The sequence below is a fragment of the Coturnix japonica genome, chromosome 37 (genome assembly GCF_054131305.1).
Source record: "Coturnix japonica strain WE chromosome 37, WE-NBRP24, whole genome shotgun sequence".
Taxonomy (NCBI): Eukaryota; Metazoa; Chordata; class Aves; order Galliformes; family Phasianidae; genus Coturnix; species Coturnix japonica.
The window spans coordinates 3,025,008-3,043,148 of record NC_140699.1 but is presented as its reverse complement, the minus strand read 5'-3'; the positions used below and the strand labels follow the sequence as shown (position 1 = coordinate 3,043,148).

General features: G+C 39.5%; 1 protein-coding gene across 1 annotated transcript; it reads right to left on the bottom strand.

Moving 5' to 3' along the window:
• Positions 1–7,016: 7,016 nt before the first annotated feature.
• On the bottom strand, positions 7,017–17,891 carry LOC146754929 (uncharacterized). The gene is made up of 10 exons (XM_085526494.1): positions 17,684–17,891; positions 14,039–15,239; positions 13,460–13,598; positions 12,609–12,731; positions 12,043–12,204; positions 10,174–10,293; positions 8,465–8,665; positions 7,946–8,026; positions 7,091–7,217; positions 7,017–7,024 (listed from the first exon to the last, which is right to left on the bottom strand). Exons 2-10 carry the CDS (start codon positions 14,491–14,493, stop codon positions 7,017–7,019), a joined length of 1,416 nt encoding a protein of 471 aa, XP_085382620.1. The 5' UTR covers positions 14,494–15,239; positions 17,684–17,891.
• Positions 17,892–18,141: the final 250 nt, after the last annotated feature.

Genomic DNA, 18,141 nt, shown 5'->3' with positions numbered 1-18,141 from the left:
TGGGTTAATCTGCAGAGGTAGGGCACCCTGCACATGCTATGGCAGCATTGGATTGAGCTTCAAAGGGAGGGCACCCTGCTCTAGTCACGGCAGCATTGTGTTGACCTGTATCTGGAGGGCACCCTTCGCTTGGCATGGCAGCATTGGACTGACCTGCAGCTTGATGGAAGGCACCCTGCACATGGCATAAAAGCCCTGGTTTGAGCTGCATCTGGGTGGAGTTCATAATGTCCATGGCATGGTAACAGTAGGTTGAGCAACATCCGGAGGGCACCCTGCACATGGCATAGCAGCATTGGATTGAGCTGCAGCTTGATGGCACCATACACATGGCACGGCAGCATTGGGTTGAGCTGCAAAGGGTGGGTACCCTGCACACAGCATGGTAGCATTACGCCGAGCTGCAGCTGGATGGAGGGCACCCTGCGCATGGCATGGCAGCATTGGATTGAGCTGCATGTGCATGGCACCCTGCACTATTTATGGCAGCATTGTGTTGACCTGAATCTGGAGGGCACCCTGAACATGGCATGGCAGCATTGGGTTGAGCTGCATCTGGATGACACCCTGAACAAGGCAGGACAGCATTGGGTCGATCTGCATCTGGAGAGCATCCTGCAAATGGCATGGCAGCATTGGACTGACCTGCAGTTTGATGGAAGGCACCTTGCACATGTCAGGGCAGCCTTAGTTTGAGCTGCATCTGGATGGAGTTCACAATGCCCATGGCATGACAATATTGGGTTGAGCAGCATCTGGAGGGCACCCGGCATATGGCATGGCAGCATTGGGTTTTGCTGCATCTGGATGGAGATCACCCTGCACATGACATGGCACTATTGGGTTGATCTGCAGCTGGAAGGAGGGCACCATGCCAATGGCATGGCAGCATTGGTTTGAGCTGCAGCTGGAGTGCACCCTACACATGGCATGGCAGCATTGGGTTGACCTGTATCTGGAGGGTACCCTTCACATGACATGGCACATTTTTGTTGAGCTGCAGCTGCAATGCACCTTGCACATGGCATGGCAGCATTGAGTTGAGCTGCATCTGGAGTGTGTCCTACGCATGGTTTGACAGCATTGGACTGAGATGCAGATGGATGGAGGGCATCCTGCACAAGTCATGGCAGCATTGGGTTCAGCTGCATCTGGATGGTACAATGAATATGGTATGGCAGCATTTGTCTGAGCTGCAGACCGAAGTCACCTTGCACAAGTTATGGCTGCATTCGGTCTAGATGCAGCTGAATGGGGGGCACCCTGCACATGGCATGGCAGCATTGGCTGGGCTGTAGAGGGTGGGAACGTGACAAATGGCAAGGCAGCATTGGGTTGATCTGCAGAATGAGGGCACCCTGCACTAGTCATGGCAGCACTGGGCTGAGCTGCAGCTGGATGGAAGGCACCCTGCACATGGCATGGCAGCATTGTGCTGAGCTGCAGCTGGATGGGTCACGTCACTCCCATATATAAGAAGGGGAGCAGGGAGGACCCAAGGAACTACAGGCTGGTGAGTCTCACCTCTGTGCCTGGGAAGATCATGAAACAGATCCTGCTGGACAACATGCATGGATTCACATAAAATTCACATAAAGAATGAGCATGTGATCCGAGACAGCCAGCACGGCTTCAGCAGGGGAAGGTCATACTTACCTAATATTGTGGCCTTCTATGAAAGAGTGACAATGTTGGTGGACAAAGGGAAGGTGACTGATGTCAGTTACCTGACCTGAGCAAGGCCTTTGACATGGTCTCCCACCACATCCTCATCTCCAAATTGGAGGGAAGTGGATTTGATGGGTGGACAACTTGATGGATGTTTAGGGATTGTCCCTCTCTACTCAGCTCTTGTGAGGCCCCATCTGTTGTATCGTGTCCAGGTGTGGAGCCCTCAGTACAAGAAAGACATGGAGCTGTTGGAAAGGGTCCAGAGGAGGGACAGGAAGATGATCATGGGGCTGGAGCACCTCCCCTATGAGGACAGGCTGAGGGAGTTGGGTTTGTTCAGCCTGGAGAAGAGAAGGTTGCGGGGTGACCTCATTGCAGCCTTTCAGTACCTGAAGGGTAATTGTTTAGTTTGTGGAAGATTGTGGAATTTTAGTTTGTGGAAACTGAAAAATTGTACTGTTTGATACGTGGGTTTTGAAGGGAATGGGACAAACTGCTTTGATGGTATAAGAAAGTGTAATTGCTATTGGTATACAGAAAGTATAATTGAGGGTGTGGAAGTGTAACTGAAGGTACAAATAGAGAAATCGTGTACAAAGGAAAAAGTGTTAAAGAGAAAGTAAGTTTATGTGTGCTGGTATGAGAGCAACCCCCTGTATTGTTTCCCCCCCCTTCAAGAACTCTTGGAGTGAGAGAGAGCCGGGTACAGAGACTGTTGCTGTAAGCAGCAAAGGGGGGAGGTGGGGAGGAGGGGGCAATGGAAGTGAGAATAGCCTTCATGTGCAGAGATGTAGGAAACCTGAAATCCCAGTGTTAGCACTGGACACCTGGAGAGAAGGAGGTGAAACTGAAATAGGATGTTAGTAGTTTATGTAATGATGAGAGTTTGGAAAGTGAGAAAGTTTGGGACAGACACAGGCTGGAGGAGTAAGGGCTGGCAAGGTATAACAGGGATGTCAGGACTGAAAAGAGGTGAACGATATGAAAACAAAACAAAACTGATTGACAAACAGATAGTAAGGGAATTGGTGATAATAACAGCTGTTACTGTTGTGGTGCCAGAATAGGGCCGTAGGACACAGAGATCCCCTCAGGGAGAGGTGGGGGGAGTGGGGGCTTGAAGTGCCCAGGGAGGGCTCCGCCCCACTGAAAGGAAAGCAGTGTGCAAACTGCAACGGGAAATTGCATCTAGGGAAGCAGGATAAAGAGATTTATTTTCTGGTGGATATGGGTGCTTCTTACTACTCATAGATGGTTTTGTAACAGTAATAGAAGCTACTGCCCAACAAGAAAAGGTTTATGTTTTTTTTTGGATTAATTAAATATAAACTAAGTAGGAATACAGAAATTCTTGTACCTGCCAGGTTGCTCTGGCAAGAAATTTAATAAAACTGGAGCTAAGGGTCCAACAATATTGACTGTTTAAAAACTGTAAGTCTGACATTAGCACAAATGGGGAAAAACAATGTTGTACCCCAGGAGTCACAGCAATATCAAACATGATGCACTTAGGGGTGTGGGCATCAGGGCCAAACATGAAGCCCTGAATAGAAGTTAAAATCAAGAGATTGCCCAGTCAGGGTAAAGTGGTACCCTATAAGGATACATAACTGTAGAAGGATAGAAGACTTTCTGGAGTTTGGACTCCAATTTTGCAAAAATTTTTGATAGCAAGTGCTGTAGTTTGGTACAACACTTGAAGGCAAGTAGTAGAATTGTTGAATGCATACACTCAGTGGTGGCAAATCCATGCACTTTATTAACCCAGTTAAGGAATGAATAGGTGGAGTTTACCTTCTGGATTTGAAGGATGTTTCTTCTGCCTGCTTTCTGTATCACGGCTTTACAAGTCGGTGTGCAGCTTTGGAGGAGCTATCCCCCTTGCATCCGGAGCTGTGCAACGCTGGAATAAACATACCTGCTTTACAACCCATCTCTGCATTATAGAGTTTGATTCCGCAAGTCAGCTAAACATTTGTGGTTGGTTTTTCTTTTCCCTAAACAAAGCAACCTGTTTTCTGCACTTGCTGTGCCTTACGAAAATGCACAGAAATTAGGCAAGCCTGAGACTCACCAAACACCACATGTGACGTTTTGTAAAAGGTCAGTTTTGCAGCAGAGAACCACATATAATTATACCAAGTGTGCAACTACTTTTCCCATGCAGCAGCAGGCAGCAATGAGGCTGTTCTCATAATAAAAATACCATTTGAAAAGTAGTGTAATTAAGTGTATATCATGATGTACCCAGTAGCAACGAGAGCTCTATTAACAGCTTCTGGACCAAGTAGATCACTCCCATCCCCTGCAATGACTTTGCCTCCAATATCGCATGGCTGATAAATTGCAGTCTTCTGGATATGAAATATTTGCAAGTAATTTGCAAACTGCAGCTAATCAGAACCGTCTTCCATATTGTCACCAACCACTTCAGGCAGCATTGTTCCATTTTGACATCTCGCTATGAGGCATTCATGCACGGCATTCACATACATAGGTCAATAAATAGGAGGGAGGGTGATTTCAAGTACTTATGCTTCCATCAGTTTCTTCTGTGTACCTGTGCAGTAGCTGCCCATCTCACCTGGTAGGTACGAATGCTGTTTTCTAGTCCAGGTCAATAAAAGCCTCCATGTTGACATCCACATGCAGATTTGTCCAGCTAACACCATGGAGAAAAGCTTCTAAAAGTCAGTTCAAGTTTTTAATGAGATTGCTGAGCATAAAACCACATGATTCCCATGATTTTTCACAGATTGTTTTCTGCAAACCTGGATCTCACAAGCCTACAAGCAAGGAGAAAGCTTATCGGCACAGCAACAAATAGTACGATTGTGGGTTTTTTAAATACAATCAGTATATTGTTCTATCACCAGCTGCTTTAAAGGCAATTCACTCCCATCAAACTCTCAAATATTCACCCAAGTCGGCTTTCATCCATGTTTTTACCTCCTGAGCAATTGAATCTATAGGAACTATTGGACTTGGAGACAACACAAGGACATACTGCCAGCTGAGAACCTTTCAGCTAATTCATCCAACAGCATCTAAAGGTTCGAAGCTCACTGAGGGGGAGAACAGTATTTGGGATATTAGAATTCCCCCCAAATGTATTTGGCTTATTTTTCTAAGTTTATTAATTTAAAGCTGAATTTGCACAAGTGAGGGAAAGCACCTTTCTTCCACACTGAGGAATTGGCACCATCTTCTCTCCAAAGAAAATTCTTTAAAAAGGCCCAAAAATTAAGTATACATAAATATTAATGTGTATTCATGCTCTTCTCTCTGCCAGAGTTCTGCTAAGTACACCAGTCACGTGAAAAAAGCAAGCCAGGCCATCCTGAACAAGTACAGTTATTACTGCACAATGGGTAAATAGCAATCAGTCCTAGAGATACTGTTCCTATACAGGGGAGGCAAGACAAAAATAAATAAACCCCTAACCACAATAAAATCCAAACCCAGTTTAAGAAAGCTTGTATTTATTTCAGCCTCAATGGAGTCAGTTTGAAACTGTCAGAGAGACACTGTAAACCTATATACAAATTTAAGAACACAACGGAGTAACTGTTACTGTTTATTAACAACCAGTTTTAATAATACGATAAAAGTATGTCCTGAGAAAGGGGAACAAACATGCTTCTTCAAGGTTTTTTAGCTGTTCTGGATCTCAGCCGTCGCTTGATGATCAGATGATCACTTTCCTTCTTTTGTTCCTCAGATTCCTGAAGAAAACATTTCAAAAGTTACTCATCTTTTCACACAAGACTGACAAGCTCTTCTTGACCCACGCAAACATATTTCTTCCCCTAAATGGATTTCAGAATGGCATTTGTTTATTATATTTTGTTCAGAAAACTATGGGATACCGAGATCATTTTAATGCAGCTTAATCACAAGGAACAAATATGGAGAATGTACAAAATCCTGTTTATCTTAAAAAAGCAGACACATCTGAGGAAAGCCTGAAGGCAGCTTTCATTCTGAAATACTTGTTTTCAAAAGAGTATTATAGTACTTGTTTTGTGAAACATGAAGCGTTCAGAAAACATTTTTAGCCTCAATCCCTGTAGCTATGACTTGCCCAGAATTTCAGTTCTCGGTTCAGTTCCATGTTCTCAGAACTACAGTGAGAGAAGAAATTGTCTCATCTTCTTCATCCTCTAACAAAAAAAATATAACATTTTGGTTTCTGCCCCTATCATTCGTCAAATCATCAAAAAATTCAGAGGGATATTACAGTATGGGCAAATGATCACTATGCTGAACAGAAAAAGGACTCTAATGTAATTAAAAGATGCAGTTCCAACAGAGCAAGAATGTTCTTAGCACAATAGCTGCCGACAGAGTCATGAAACTGGCACATCAGATCCTTTGCAAGTTGGCTTAGACAGGAGATCATAGTTTAAGCATACCTAAAAAGCTGTCTAAGTTGTGCTCTAGAAAAGCGTGTAGTAGAATAATCCCACTCCGACACACTGAAATTATCTATGATTCCAAATTAGAAGACATCTCCGTGATTGCTACATCACCTACTTAGTAAACTGTAAGCCAGCCAAACACAGAGATCTTTGAGGACAAAATAAAACAGAACAGCAGGAAGACCAACAAGAATGACTTGGTAGAATAAAGAAATACCTCAGTACTTTCAACCTCCTCCTGCAAATAGATGAAACCTCCAGTCTGTTTGGACTCCTTAGTAGTTTATTTTAAGCCAAGACTACAGTATAATCGCTTACCGAAGAAGCAGGTATATCTAGAGGGCCAGAAACGACAGTGGAATACAGCTTCCTTTTGCATCGTTTTGGCTTGGTCTCTCCTTCTTCGAGACTTTCAGGTTCGTTTGATTTAGGAGAACTTACTGCTGACATCAGCTTCTTGGCTAGAAGAAATTTGTTTTGATACATAAACCAATCAACTTACTGGTTTTGTGAGTCTTTAAATCAATGAATGCAAAAAAAGCTTCGTAACAAACTTGGTTTATAAATGACACGTAACATTTAAGTGAAAATACTCAGAAATTGTATTTGTTCATCGAGGTTCTTTATTGCTTCTATAGCTGAAACAGTTTATAGCTTCAGGTACGGCAGCTTAAAGCACACATTAAAATGGAGTATGAAAGACAATCATGGCTCAGAAGTCGCTGGAAGTCAGAAACTTCAGCAGGAGTTAAACAACAGGCCTAACTTTCGTGCTGACAGAAGCACAAGACAGAACCAACTTTCTCTGTATACTTGTAGGTTTTCACAAATGTAATAATGAATCTCTGAAGAGACGAATAAATGCATTTACTTCATAAATCAAAGGACAACTTAACATGGCAGACAAGTCTAAGAACACATACATTAATAGCCTACAGCAGAAACAAGCCATTCTACAATGTCTAGAAAACATGGAATAAAACTTATTCTACACCAACCTTTAGAGTGTATAATAGAAGGAGAGCTTTGAATAAAATCTCCAACTTTTTGCAGTGTTTCATCCTTCTTTTTAGTCAGTCTTGAAGCACGTACTCGCTTTCTCAGGAAGTAGTCTTTTCCGGATTTCTGTTCAACAGAGATGTGAACATGTGAAACAAGAGCATTGTTTAGACTTCATTTTAGTTCAACGTTATTTGAAGTTGACATTTTGAGCTTTACTACTGACACCTCTGTTCATTATGCTGATGATACCACAACGGCAAGTAATGTAGACAATTTTATACCCTTTAGGGAGTTGTCAAAATCTCAGCTATTTCAAGGCATACGTTTCTTAAAGTTTCTTAATAAGGCAGTAGTTTCTTTAAAAGTAGCTCCCAAGCTGTGGAGTTGTTTCTTACATAAGCTGTTCTAATTACATAAAATAAACAAACATACAAAACAGAAGACAACAGATGGGAAAAATCTACTACTCATACTCTGACCATGCCAAGGATACTGCTATCACATGTGAACATCTGTTTTTAATAACTGCCATGCATATTAATGATATGAACCTTAGTTTAATACAAGGGCTTCACTTACAAAAGCACACGATAATACACTAAAGCTTCTCTTCCCAACTATTCAGTGTGCAATATCCTTCCCTCCAAATCATTACACAGTACAGCCATTACACGCTCTGGGGACAGACTGACTTGCCCTTTGGCTAGCTTATGGAATTTAATAGGAAGAGCTCATAAGCATGTAAGATTCCCATTCAGGTATACACATAAGGATAAGACACTGCTTCTTTGGTGTGACCACACAATTACAGGAAGTCCCAAGCTAGCTTCAAAACTAGAACAAAAACCAACCATTTTCTCGTCACTTGCAGAGGGTGAATTAAAAGCCATGACAGATTTTGTATTTTTTGTGTTCTCACTTTTCACAAAATCCTGGGAAAATAAGACAAGTTTCAGCCATGATTCTTTTGGAAAGAACAATTGATGTCACAAAAGTGAACACTTTAAACACTTTTGCTAATATTAGGGAAGTATTTGCTAGTGGTAACTATTCCACTGTAAATCAAATAATAAATAAGCATTCAATTATAAAAACAGGACATTAAGATATCAGTATTAGACATCTCATGATGTCTAAAAAGCTGATTTATGTCTACAGGTTTCAAAGAAAATACACAATGGAGTTAAGAGAAATTCCCTTCTCTTAAACCATTATCACTGAGATTGGCTATTAGTTTTGTTCATTAAAGCAGTTCATTGATTAAATTCTTCAACTACTTTACTGAGGTAGAAATAGCATTTTTTTAATGCTTAAATGAGAACGGTAAAAAGGCATCAGATATTTTGTTTTCTGTTGGGTCTAGGTCATACCTCATCCATGTCATCACTTCTTTTCTTTTTTGCCTTAGGCATTTTCACTCCTAAAGGTATCATGCTGCCGTGCTGCTTTATCTCCATCTTATCAGGTTGCAGAGGTGTCAGTGGGAATTCCAGCTCCGGTTTTGGGAACCGACTAGTTTTGCCATTTTCTGCGGACACTCCAGAAGATTCGAGGACAGTTTCCAAATGCTCCTGATAGCACAGAAGAATTTTAAGTGCAAGTGTTAAGGTAGCCATGAGATTAAAAAGCTATAAAGCATCTGGAAAAGGATATGTAAGCATTCGATTTTCCTGCTGTAAGAACACTTGTAACAGAAGGAGTCTATTTCAGTTACAGCAGAGTTTTACCCCTCTTTCCTAGAACTTGCTACATTTAAAATTATTTCCAATCTATGATCACAAAAAAAGTTCTCCATGTTAAACTGAGCCTGATACTTTACAAGTCAATTTTTCTCAAGGGCACAGACAACTACACTTTTTTTTAATAGAGAATGGTGGTAGAACTGACACGATTTTCTTCATCTCAACTCTGCTGCGTCAGAACTGGGCAGGAACAGGAGCATTTGATTCAAGTGTTCGATTAACTTCCAGCTTAATCTTAGGGAATTTGCCCTTCCTCTTCTACACTAGAGATGTTATTTACATAAGTAAGGTCCAGCTGGCAAGGTGCAAGCCCAGTACAAGTCATTAAAGAACTCCATTGCTATCTTTTCCCTGGAGAGAATACAGACATTCAAGCAATGACACCGTACTTAAGCTGAAGGCTATCATGTACCTGCTCATGGTCAAATGGCAGCAAATGCACAGCTAAGTGACAGGGAAATGTCAGTATGCATTTCCCCAGCAGCACTTACTGTCCACAATCCACCCAATCCTGTTTTTCTCAACAGGAACAACGAAGTCAGAACTGAGATCACCTGGACTCCTCCTTCTCTATGGCAGGAATTCAGCTAGCATATCAAAAATGAGTTCAGATGCTGGTTGAACACATGGAAGACAGGCTGCTGGGGACATCAGAAAATGGTAGATGGCTGCTTCTACTGCTGCTAGTAACTAGCAAACTCCAGTGTCCCAAACACAGACTAGCAGCTTTTACTACTTACACTGTTCCGACCCCCTGAGGGGAGTCTTCTTCCTCTCAAAAAGTTACCAAAGATTGTAGAAAGACAAAAAGTAGTCAGAGCCACTTTATCAGGCTCTGCTAAGAATCTGAATGGAGTATCACCACCCACTGTATTTCCAAGAATTAAGTTGGTTAATAAATACTTTGTTTTTAAAATATATGTAACTGCTATTTTATGAAAGTTAGCAATTAAAAACTTATATAGGAATGATTAACATCATCTGCTAACAAAACAATGTCCAGAAATCCTGCAGAGGAAGAAAATAAGTTCAATTTGCTGTGCCCGTTTCAGTGGCTCCATGAATTTTTTCCAAGTAACTTATCTAATCATGAGCCACTTCATAAGCATTAACATGAGGAGAGTTTTCAACAGCACCTGACAAAAATTCATCACACAATTGTTTCAACAGCTTTTATTCCTATCAAAGGCTATAAAAACAGGTGATCTGATCACCTTGAAAGGGATAAATAAATTAAAACTTGGGAATCGTTTAGAGAACATGAGATCTTTTCCTACTCATTCCTTATCAAAAGCAATACAATCACAACATTTTCAGATCTGAAGTTTCATACTAACCTCAGATTCATTTAATGAAGTGAGGCTCCTAGTACATCGACGTGACAAATAATTGTCTTCAGCTTTGCATCTTAATGGAATACTTTCTCCAGTTTTAGTTTTGCTTTGTTGTTTCCTAGGCTGTAAATATTTAAAAGGAGTAAACATTAGGCTATGCATTAGACCTCCAAAATATCTCGAGTTTTCTAAAGTTACAGTGTAAAACCTCAAGCTCAGACGCCACATGAACACGTAAGCTGAAACACAGCACAAGTGTGGGAAGGTAGTAACGTCTATTCATTGTGTGATCTTCAGATACACCCTACTGGGTCTCACTAACAGTCTCAGGCAGTATTCTGCCTCCAAAAGAGAGAAAGCGAGACATTATTTAGGGACAAAATCTGTAACGCTGGTTGTTTTGTCATCCATTCCCCCCATACTCTGCGCGCTCACAGCTGCTATGTTAGAACACCAAAGGCTAAACCTCTGCCTAATCTTCAGCATCCACATACGAATACATGGAAAACTGCATGGAAAAGTTCCATAATGTACACAGAGAGATGGTGTTCTAGTAAATAAAATATTTTTGAGAAGATGAGAGCTCATGTTTGAGTGGAAGACAAAAAGAACCAACAAGTACTCATCACTGAATATGTAGTTAAAGGACTATATGCTAAGAAAAATGATTCTAGCTCCAGTATCTCCTAGGAAAACAGAAGAACAAAAAGGGGTTAACAAGATGTTAAGTACTTACTTTCTATAAATATAATCATACCTTTTCATTTACAGAGTCATTCCTTCTACTTTGTCTTTCTTCAAGTAAAGGTATTTCTGGCAAACACTGAGGGCTACTGTGGTTAATGCGTTGTTTTAATTCTTTTATAAAGTCATCTTTGTCAGCCAGTTCTTTTCTTAACTCTTCTATCACAGTTGCATTATCCTAATAAACAGTAAAAACTGCTGAGTTGTGGGATTGGCAAAAGGAATTAACACACACAAGCAGTATTGCAATTACTTAGTAGCATCAGTTTTAGAATTGCAGGCTAGAACACTTAACTATTCAAGAACAGTAATATTTCACAGATTTGTACGATCACTGTTACAAGTGCAGTAGTCACAGAATTGCCTGGGAAGTTGTAATACAATATATTTTGATTCTTCTATTTTACTTATGTGCTTCAGCCTTCATCTCTCTTAAGATATAATAACCCGAGCTTTTATTTGTTCCCAAATCCTCGGTACTGTGAGAAAGTCGGCAGTTGTAGGGGAAGTTTTGCTATGAGAACATCTTTCTTCTCAGAGAAAGTGAATCCAAACATTCTCAAAAGAGCACAACTCATTTAGTCATCTGTTTAGCTTCTGAAATTCTATGCTACGGCTTAGATTGGCTATCCTGATTAAAAGCTGGATGTTGAAATAAGAAATGCAACTTCCAGAGATCATCCCCCCTCTGCTTTTTGGTGCTTCCCTTAATCTCTCTCCACGTCCCCTTCTGTCTTTTCATGCCATTGTAGATACTACCTCAGAGAAAGCAAAGAAAGTAAGAAACCTGAGGCAGAACTACCGTCTGAGTATTGAGCCTAGCTTGGGATCCGGAAATGCTGTGAATTATCAGAAAAAGCTACAGATGTCCAGTCTGACTGTAGGATCATAAGCATCAAACTGACATCTGCTTATCTGAACTACTGAAAAAATTGATATTTTAGTAATTAACAGAAATTCTGTTTCTGAAGAACAAAAATAAAATCTGGTGCTTTTTTTGGTTAGTTGCACATGATGTCAATACGACAGTGTTCAAGAACAGAAGCACACCCAGAATACAAAGAGCAGGTACAGGAGTTTTACAGAATTTATGGGTAGCTAATCAGGTAGGAGGAAAGGAGAGCTGACCTTGCTTGAATCCTTTAAGGCAGATTGTCTCAGTTCTGCTATTTCTGTCTCTTTTTGTATGACATTAGAAGCCAAAGTTTTGAGCTGTTTTTCCAAAGCTTCTACTAACTGATCTCTCTCCTCACGCCACTTTTGAAGATTATGGTCCTTTCCCACCAGCTCCTATATTTCATGTTGAAAGAAAAGCATACACAGTAGAAACAAGCAGAATCTTTAAGACAGCCTAGAATTAATAAGTTTTTCATATAGCATAAATAAGGACTCAAGCTGATAAAAAGAGTTTATGGTAAGAAAATTCAATTAACATATCGTGATGTCACTCAACAAGATCAGGTTACATGCATGTATTACATATGTATTTACTATGCAGATTATTGTATTTAAAGCAATCTGCCAGTGCTCTGTAGTGACTAATTATTTGAATATCTTTCATGGTCTACCACTAATTTCAGTTGGCCACTTTCATTTTGCTCCAATTTTTTTTTTTTTTTTTTTTTGGACCTTTTCCCTGTTGCTTGGAAAACCTGCATCATTCATGTAATAAAAATTAAGAGCAAGAAAAATACCTGTTTAAGTTGTTGGATAGTATGGTCTTTATAATCCAGCTCATCCTTAAACTGGTTATTAATCCTTTCAAGTTCATCCATCTTGTTCCTGAGGGATTCCTCCACAGAACGCATCGTGGACACCTGTAATGTAAGCACAGCTCACGGTTCATTAAAAGACTTCTGTAATCCAACCTGGCCAAATACTTCTTTGTTAAATAAAGAGGAATTCACAAACAAGTGCTGAGTAGGAAAACGACAGCAAGTGCAAGGTTACCAAGGAAGACATGAATTCATTTTTAAGCTTCAATTTTCCACCCCAAGCACACCCAATAAACTTTCAGACTAAGATCCTGCAAAATGGGTTTTAAGATATCTTCTTGTTTAATAATTAAATTTTAACTATTAGCATCACTGAAGCTGAAATTGAAGATAAAAAATATACATGCTTATATTAAAGAGCCTCTGGAAATTAGTCTATTTCTCTTCAAGTAAATAGCATTCCTCTTCCCAGTTATCAGTTTTTTTACAAGACTTAGGTTCTAGGCTTTGGAGTTACCACGGATACCAATGGCAAGTCACCAGTAACATAGAGATAATAACAAGTCCCCTCCAGAGGCAGATTAGCTATTCTCTTCACAAACCTTATTCCAGACTACCAACCAACTTTACTTTCCTCTGTTCATTATCTATGCGAAACCATGTTTTAACTTCTGGTCCCCTCTAGAGCTTCAATGGCAACTTTACCTAAGATTTGCTGCTAGCCACACTAGTGTGAAATTTCCAGCTTCATAGTTAAAGTTTGAGAAGTTTTAACAGCAGAAAGCCAAGCATAATCTTACAGAAAAAAAATATCTCAGTTGACTACAAACCTCGCTTTGTACTTGCTGAATTTGTTTCTCGGCATCAGAATGTTTGTCTTTTAGATCTGCATTCTCTTCTTCTTTCCTCTGCAAATCTTTTTTCAAATTCAGTACAAGGGCAGAACTCTCAGAAAGAATATTTTCTAGCCTTATGTTAAAAATAAAGAGACAAAGAACATTACTGTTACACATCTCATGGAAACAGCAATTACAGCTTAATCCATGCCCTGCCTGTTGGTTTCTATTTGTAAATAGACTCTTAAATCTATCCAGACCAGTGACAAGATTTAAACAATTACTTTTGAATTTCAGCTTGCTTCTCATAATCAGATGCTGAAGCAATAAATTATTCAGATGCTATTCTGAGGAATGTACAACAAAACCACCAGAAATCCCCATATTATTCTTTATTTCCTTGCACACTCCTGTTTTCCCTTGGAACTCAAGTAGCATACCAAAGCATCCTAAAGTAGTAGTTTGGCCATTGATAAGCATGCAAATGCATTAAGTCGAAGGGATGTTCCCATTAACTATTTTTAACTCTAGTTCATTCTCAAAGGGCTCTAAGTTAACTCAGTGGTTACTTACGATTCTATACGTTGCACTTTCTCCATTTCACTCTTTTCCTTTTCCCGAAGAGAGCGTTTCATCTGCTCCAAGCTGTTTTTCAGCTGCATAACTTCTTGAATCAGATTTGCTTCTTTGCTACTTAACTCTTCAACCTTTTTGTCTGCATTTGCAGACTTCTCCTGCAGAGTTGCTGTAACTGTCTCTAGATTAACAATAATAGATTCTTTTTCTTTAAGTAATTCATTGAGTTTTGACACATTGTCTTCCATTGTCTTGGAAGCCTCCAGGCGATATTCAAGCTCTTTTATTTTTACCTCACAGTTGGCAACTTCCTCCTGAAATTGTGCAATCACTCTCTGATCTTCTGCAGTCTTTTCTTCAAACTCCTGAGTTTTCTTTTCTATTTGCTCATGTAACTGTTTCACAAGATCATCTTCCTGACTAGTGTGAGTTGTAATCTCACATAGCTTCATTACAAGTTGACGATTATGATATTCAGCATTATTCAGTCCCGCCTTTAGGTTTTCATTGTCTTGAAGCAGTGCTTTGATGTGCTGACTTTTTTGTGAGGAAACATCAACAATACTTCTGCATACTTCCCAAATCCTTTCAAGACTACAGTAAAAGGAGAGGTCCTGCACAAGATCTGAGATGGAAGAAGTCTGTTACTGAGTGCATCCAGAACTAATTTGAGATGTCCCTGTCTCATCTTTCTCAGAGTCTGAGGAATCCTTTACACTGACAAAGTCAGTACTGATGGCATGAAACTCTAAGTGACATTTGTATAATTCATCTAATTTGGTCCGCATTTCTTTTACTTGTGACACTTTATCAATTATATATTCTTTGGCAACTTCTATGTTGTTAGTTAGTTGGGCATTTTTGTCTTCTAGTGTCATATTTATAGATTTCTGTTCATCCAGTTCAGAAGCAATTTCCCGATAATCAGCTTGACCCTGCAGAATTTGTTCATGGAGGGCATCAGCTGTTTCTTCAGAAAAAGAAAGCTCAATACGCAGGCTTGTTACCTGCTTACTGAAATCTTCTTTTTTATTTTTTTCTCTTCTGCATTGTTCTTCAAGCACAGTTAAATGATGTTCCAAGATTTCAGTTCTTTCCCTCAATGCTAGTACTTCCTTTCGGTACGCGGAGCACTTTTGTTTCATGTGTTCAATTGTCTTTTGCTCTACAGTGTTCTTTTTCTTTCTCTCATTTACAACTACGGTAAAACAAACAAACAAACAAACAAAAAGGGAAAAGGAATGTAGCTCAGATTGATTAAAATCATTATTACATAGCAGTTCACAACACCAAGTAGCAACTTCTAAGTGAAAAACTGTCGTAATATGCAAGCCATGCCCTCACATCACATAGTATTTGATACTAGTGAAGGAATTAAAGTCCTCTGAACACGTAATCAGGTGCCTCAGATTTCTATACAGAATTCACAGCAAAAGGTTTTCAGTCTGGAAAAACACTTTTACCATGGCACTACTCAAACCTTCCACTCCACACCAGTAGAAAATCTTATTAGATTTAAGAAACATGGGAACGAGATAGATAATTCACAGCTATATTCTTTCTATCTTCCGTGCTTCAGCAATCCCTATAAGGCAGCCAGGAATCACTCCATCTACATCTAAATGGTAGATAAACAGTTCTCTACGAAATTTCATTCCAACTCACAGTCCTCTTACTTTCAAAAGAAAGATAAAACCCTGGACAAGTTGATCACTTAAGTGTTGATATCTGTCTCTCTTATTCAGTTGATCTCTAAACAAAATATGAGGATTCCTACTTCTGTCCACACTTACTCTTTTGCATATAAAGTTCACTCATAAAGTTGTACAAATTTGCAGATTCAAGTTTCCATAAATATTCCATTAGCTTGGGGCTGTTTTTTTCTTTAACTGGTGAGCAATTAGCTAAAATCACATGCATTTTATTTCTATCAAAAGCAACTTCTGCTGTATTTCATCATTGCTTTAGAATCCAGTTATGTCCATTCCATAATATGCATACTTTAAGTATTAAAAAAAATAAATATAAGTCAAGATTTACTAGGGATTGTGTCACCACAACAATATATTCCATGGTGATTCTTGTACAGTCCTTTTATTACTACAACTACAGAAATGCAGAATTTTATAGCTCCCACGTGCAGCCTGCATTACATACAGATTCACATGTACTGCATGGAAACAGCCTCTTAACTCATCTAAGGAGTTTTATATACAGCCCTCAACTGATTTAAAAGTCATACTGAAGAAACAGCAGTGGCATATTCCACCCCAAACCAGGTTTTGGTTTTGATTGCTGCTCCCAGCAACACTAGTGAGGGGAATATGCTTTATAAGTAATCTAAACACTTTATGCTGAAAACAACAAGCAAGCACTAAAGCAAGATAAATAAGACTAGGGAGAAGATGTGTAATGTTCAGTCTAGAAGCTCCTTACACAGGAAGTAGGGAAAAAGCATTATTACAGAGCATAGGAAACAAGACCTAAAAGCTCAGAGAATGGTGTAAATACCATGAACTTGAAGCTGAGATAACCTAGCATCTCCTAAAACACTTTTGCTCGTGCTACTTATATAACTAATTCTACAAAAGAACCAGCACAACATACCTGTGCTCATTGTTCTACTGTGTATATTTAACACAGCTAAAGAATATATATTAAGCGGTTTTTGAAATTGGACGCTATTAATACTCACAAATAGAAGAAAATTTTAACATGATTGAATACTCAGTACTTCTTAACAGAAAACTTCATGCTGACATTGTGACTATCAGCTACCCATTTTAATTCCTATGTGGAGCATTGCTGTCATTAATTTTTAAATGAGAGCTTTGGTCATATGATTAGAACAAACCCACTACTATTTGGAGTATGGAGGAGTCCACATCCCTCCCTCAGTCTCTGGTAAGATGCTTATATGTGATGCCATTCAGTGGTCACATTAGGATTCAATATTTATGCCAAATAAAGGCAGCAGGGACAAATCATCCAAGAACAGCATCTCATCCAAAGAAGGCCTTGACTTTCTCCCTTGCACATATTTTGCAAGAGGAATACAAGAAAGGAAGGGACTACAGCTAAGTTTTAGATTTTCCCTTCTACATTGTATATGTCTTCCGTAATTCTAGGAACACTGATGCTCAGCTGTGCCCAGAAGTGAAGTTAAATGCATCAGAGCTTATCCAAACCATTTTGCTCAAATATTGCCCATGAGCGAGCAATTAGCAGGTCGTCAACAATTTTGATAGTTGCTTCAGGAAAAACAAAACAAACAAACAAAAAAAGGCACTTGAGCAGCCGATGCTACTCAGAAGATCAGCAACAGCAGTTGAAACAATCCTAAAGAAACTGCTTTAAAACTATTACCAAATCTGCAAGTGCATCAACAGATGAGGAAAAAGCAGCAAAAAGGAAAAAAATAGTGCAAAAAACTTTTATTCTTAAGCATTCAAAAATGAACAGCATAGGACCTTCTGAAAAAGGGATATTTACAGAACAGTTACTTCTATTTACAGTTTAACACAGTGGCTTTTCTCCTTATACCATAAGGTACGCGCTTCACAGCCTTTTGCTTCCTATCCGGAATAGGAAGCAATTTATTGTTTTGGAAGACACCCTGTTCAAGGATGGAAGAAACTGTACCTTTCTTTGGAAGTGGCTCTTCCACAGTAGGCTTATCTTCATCAGTACTGCGCTTTCTTCCCACTTCCAACTCAGTTTTCTCTTGTTTCAGTACTTTAACTGAAAGCACTGAAAATTGGCTGCTTTCAGTTCCTTTATTAGTGTTCTCTTCTGCCGGTTCTGCTTTAATGGTAGTTAAATGGTAGGTAGTCTTTTCCTGTATTGATATAAGATCAGTTACATTGAAGCTTAACAAAAGGAGCACTTAAGTCTCAGTAATCTTCTGTAGGCAAATATTTACACAAAACCATACAGCTAAAATATTTACCCGGTGACTCTATAGACATCAGTTACAAATCTCAATAGCAGACAGAACAAGTACACCTTCAGATAATGACAAGTGCAATACTTGGTAGAGTATACAAGGGAAAGCAAGAGCCTAGCAGGTTACAAAGTAAAAGACTTGCACACCATCAAGA

Coding starts and splice junctions, on each gene's coding strand:
- LOC146754929 (XM_085526494.1), bottom strand. CDS start 14,493: ATGAAGCTATGTGAGATTACAACTCACACTAGTCAGGAAGATGATCTT. Junction 8,666..10,173: donor CTTCATTAAATGAATCTGAG/GTTAGTATGAAA, acceptor CTGTGCTATCAG/GAGCATTTGGAAACTGTCCT. Junction 7,218..7,945: donor CTGCAAGTGACGAGAAAATG/GTTGGTTTTTGT, acceptor TCTGTTGAACAG/AAATCCGGAAAAGACTACTT.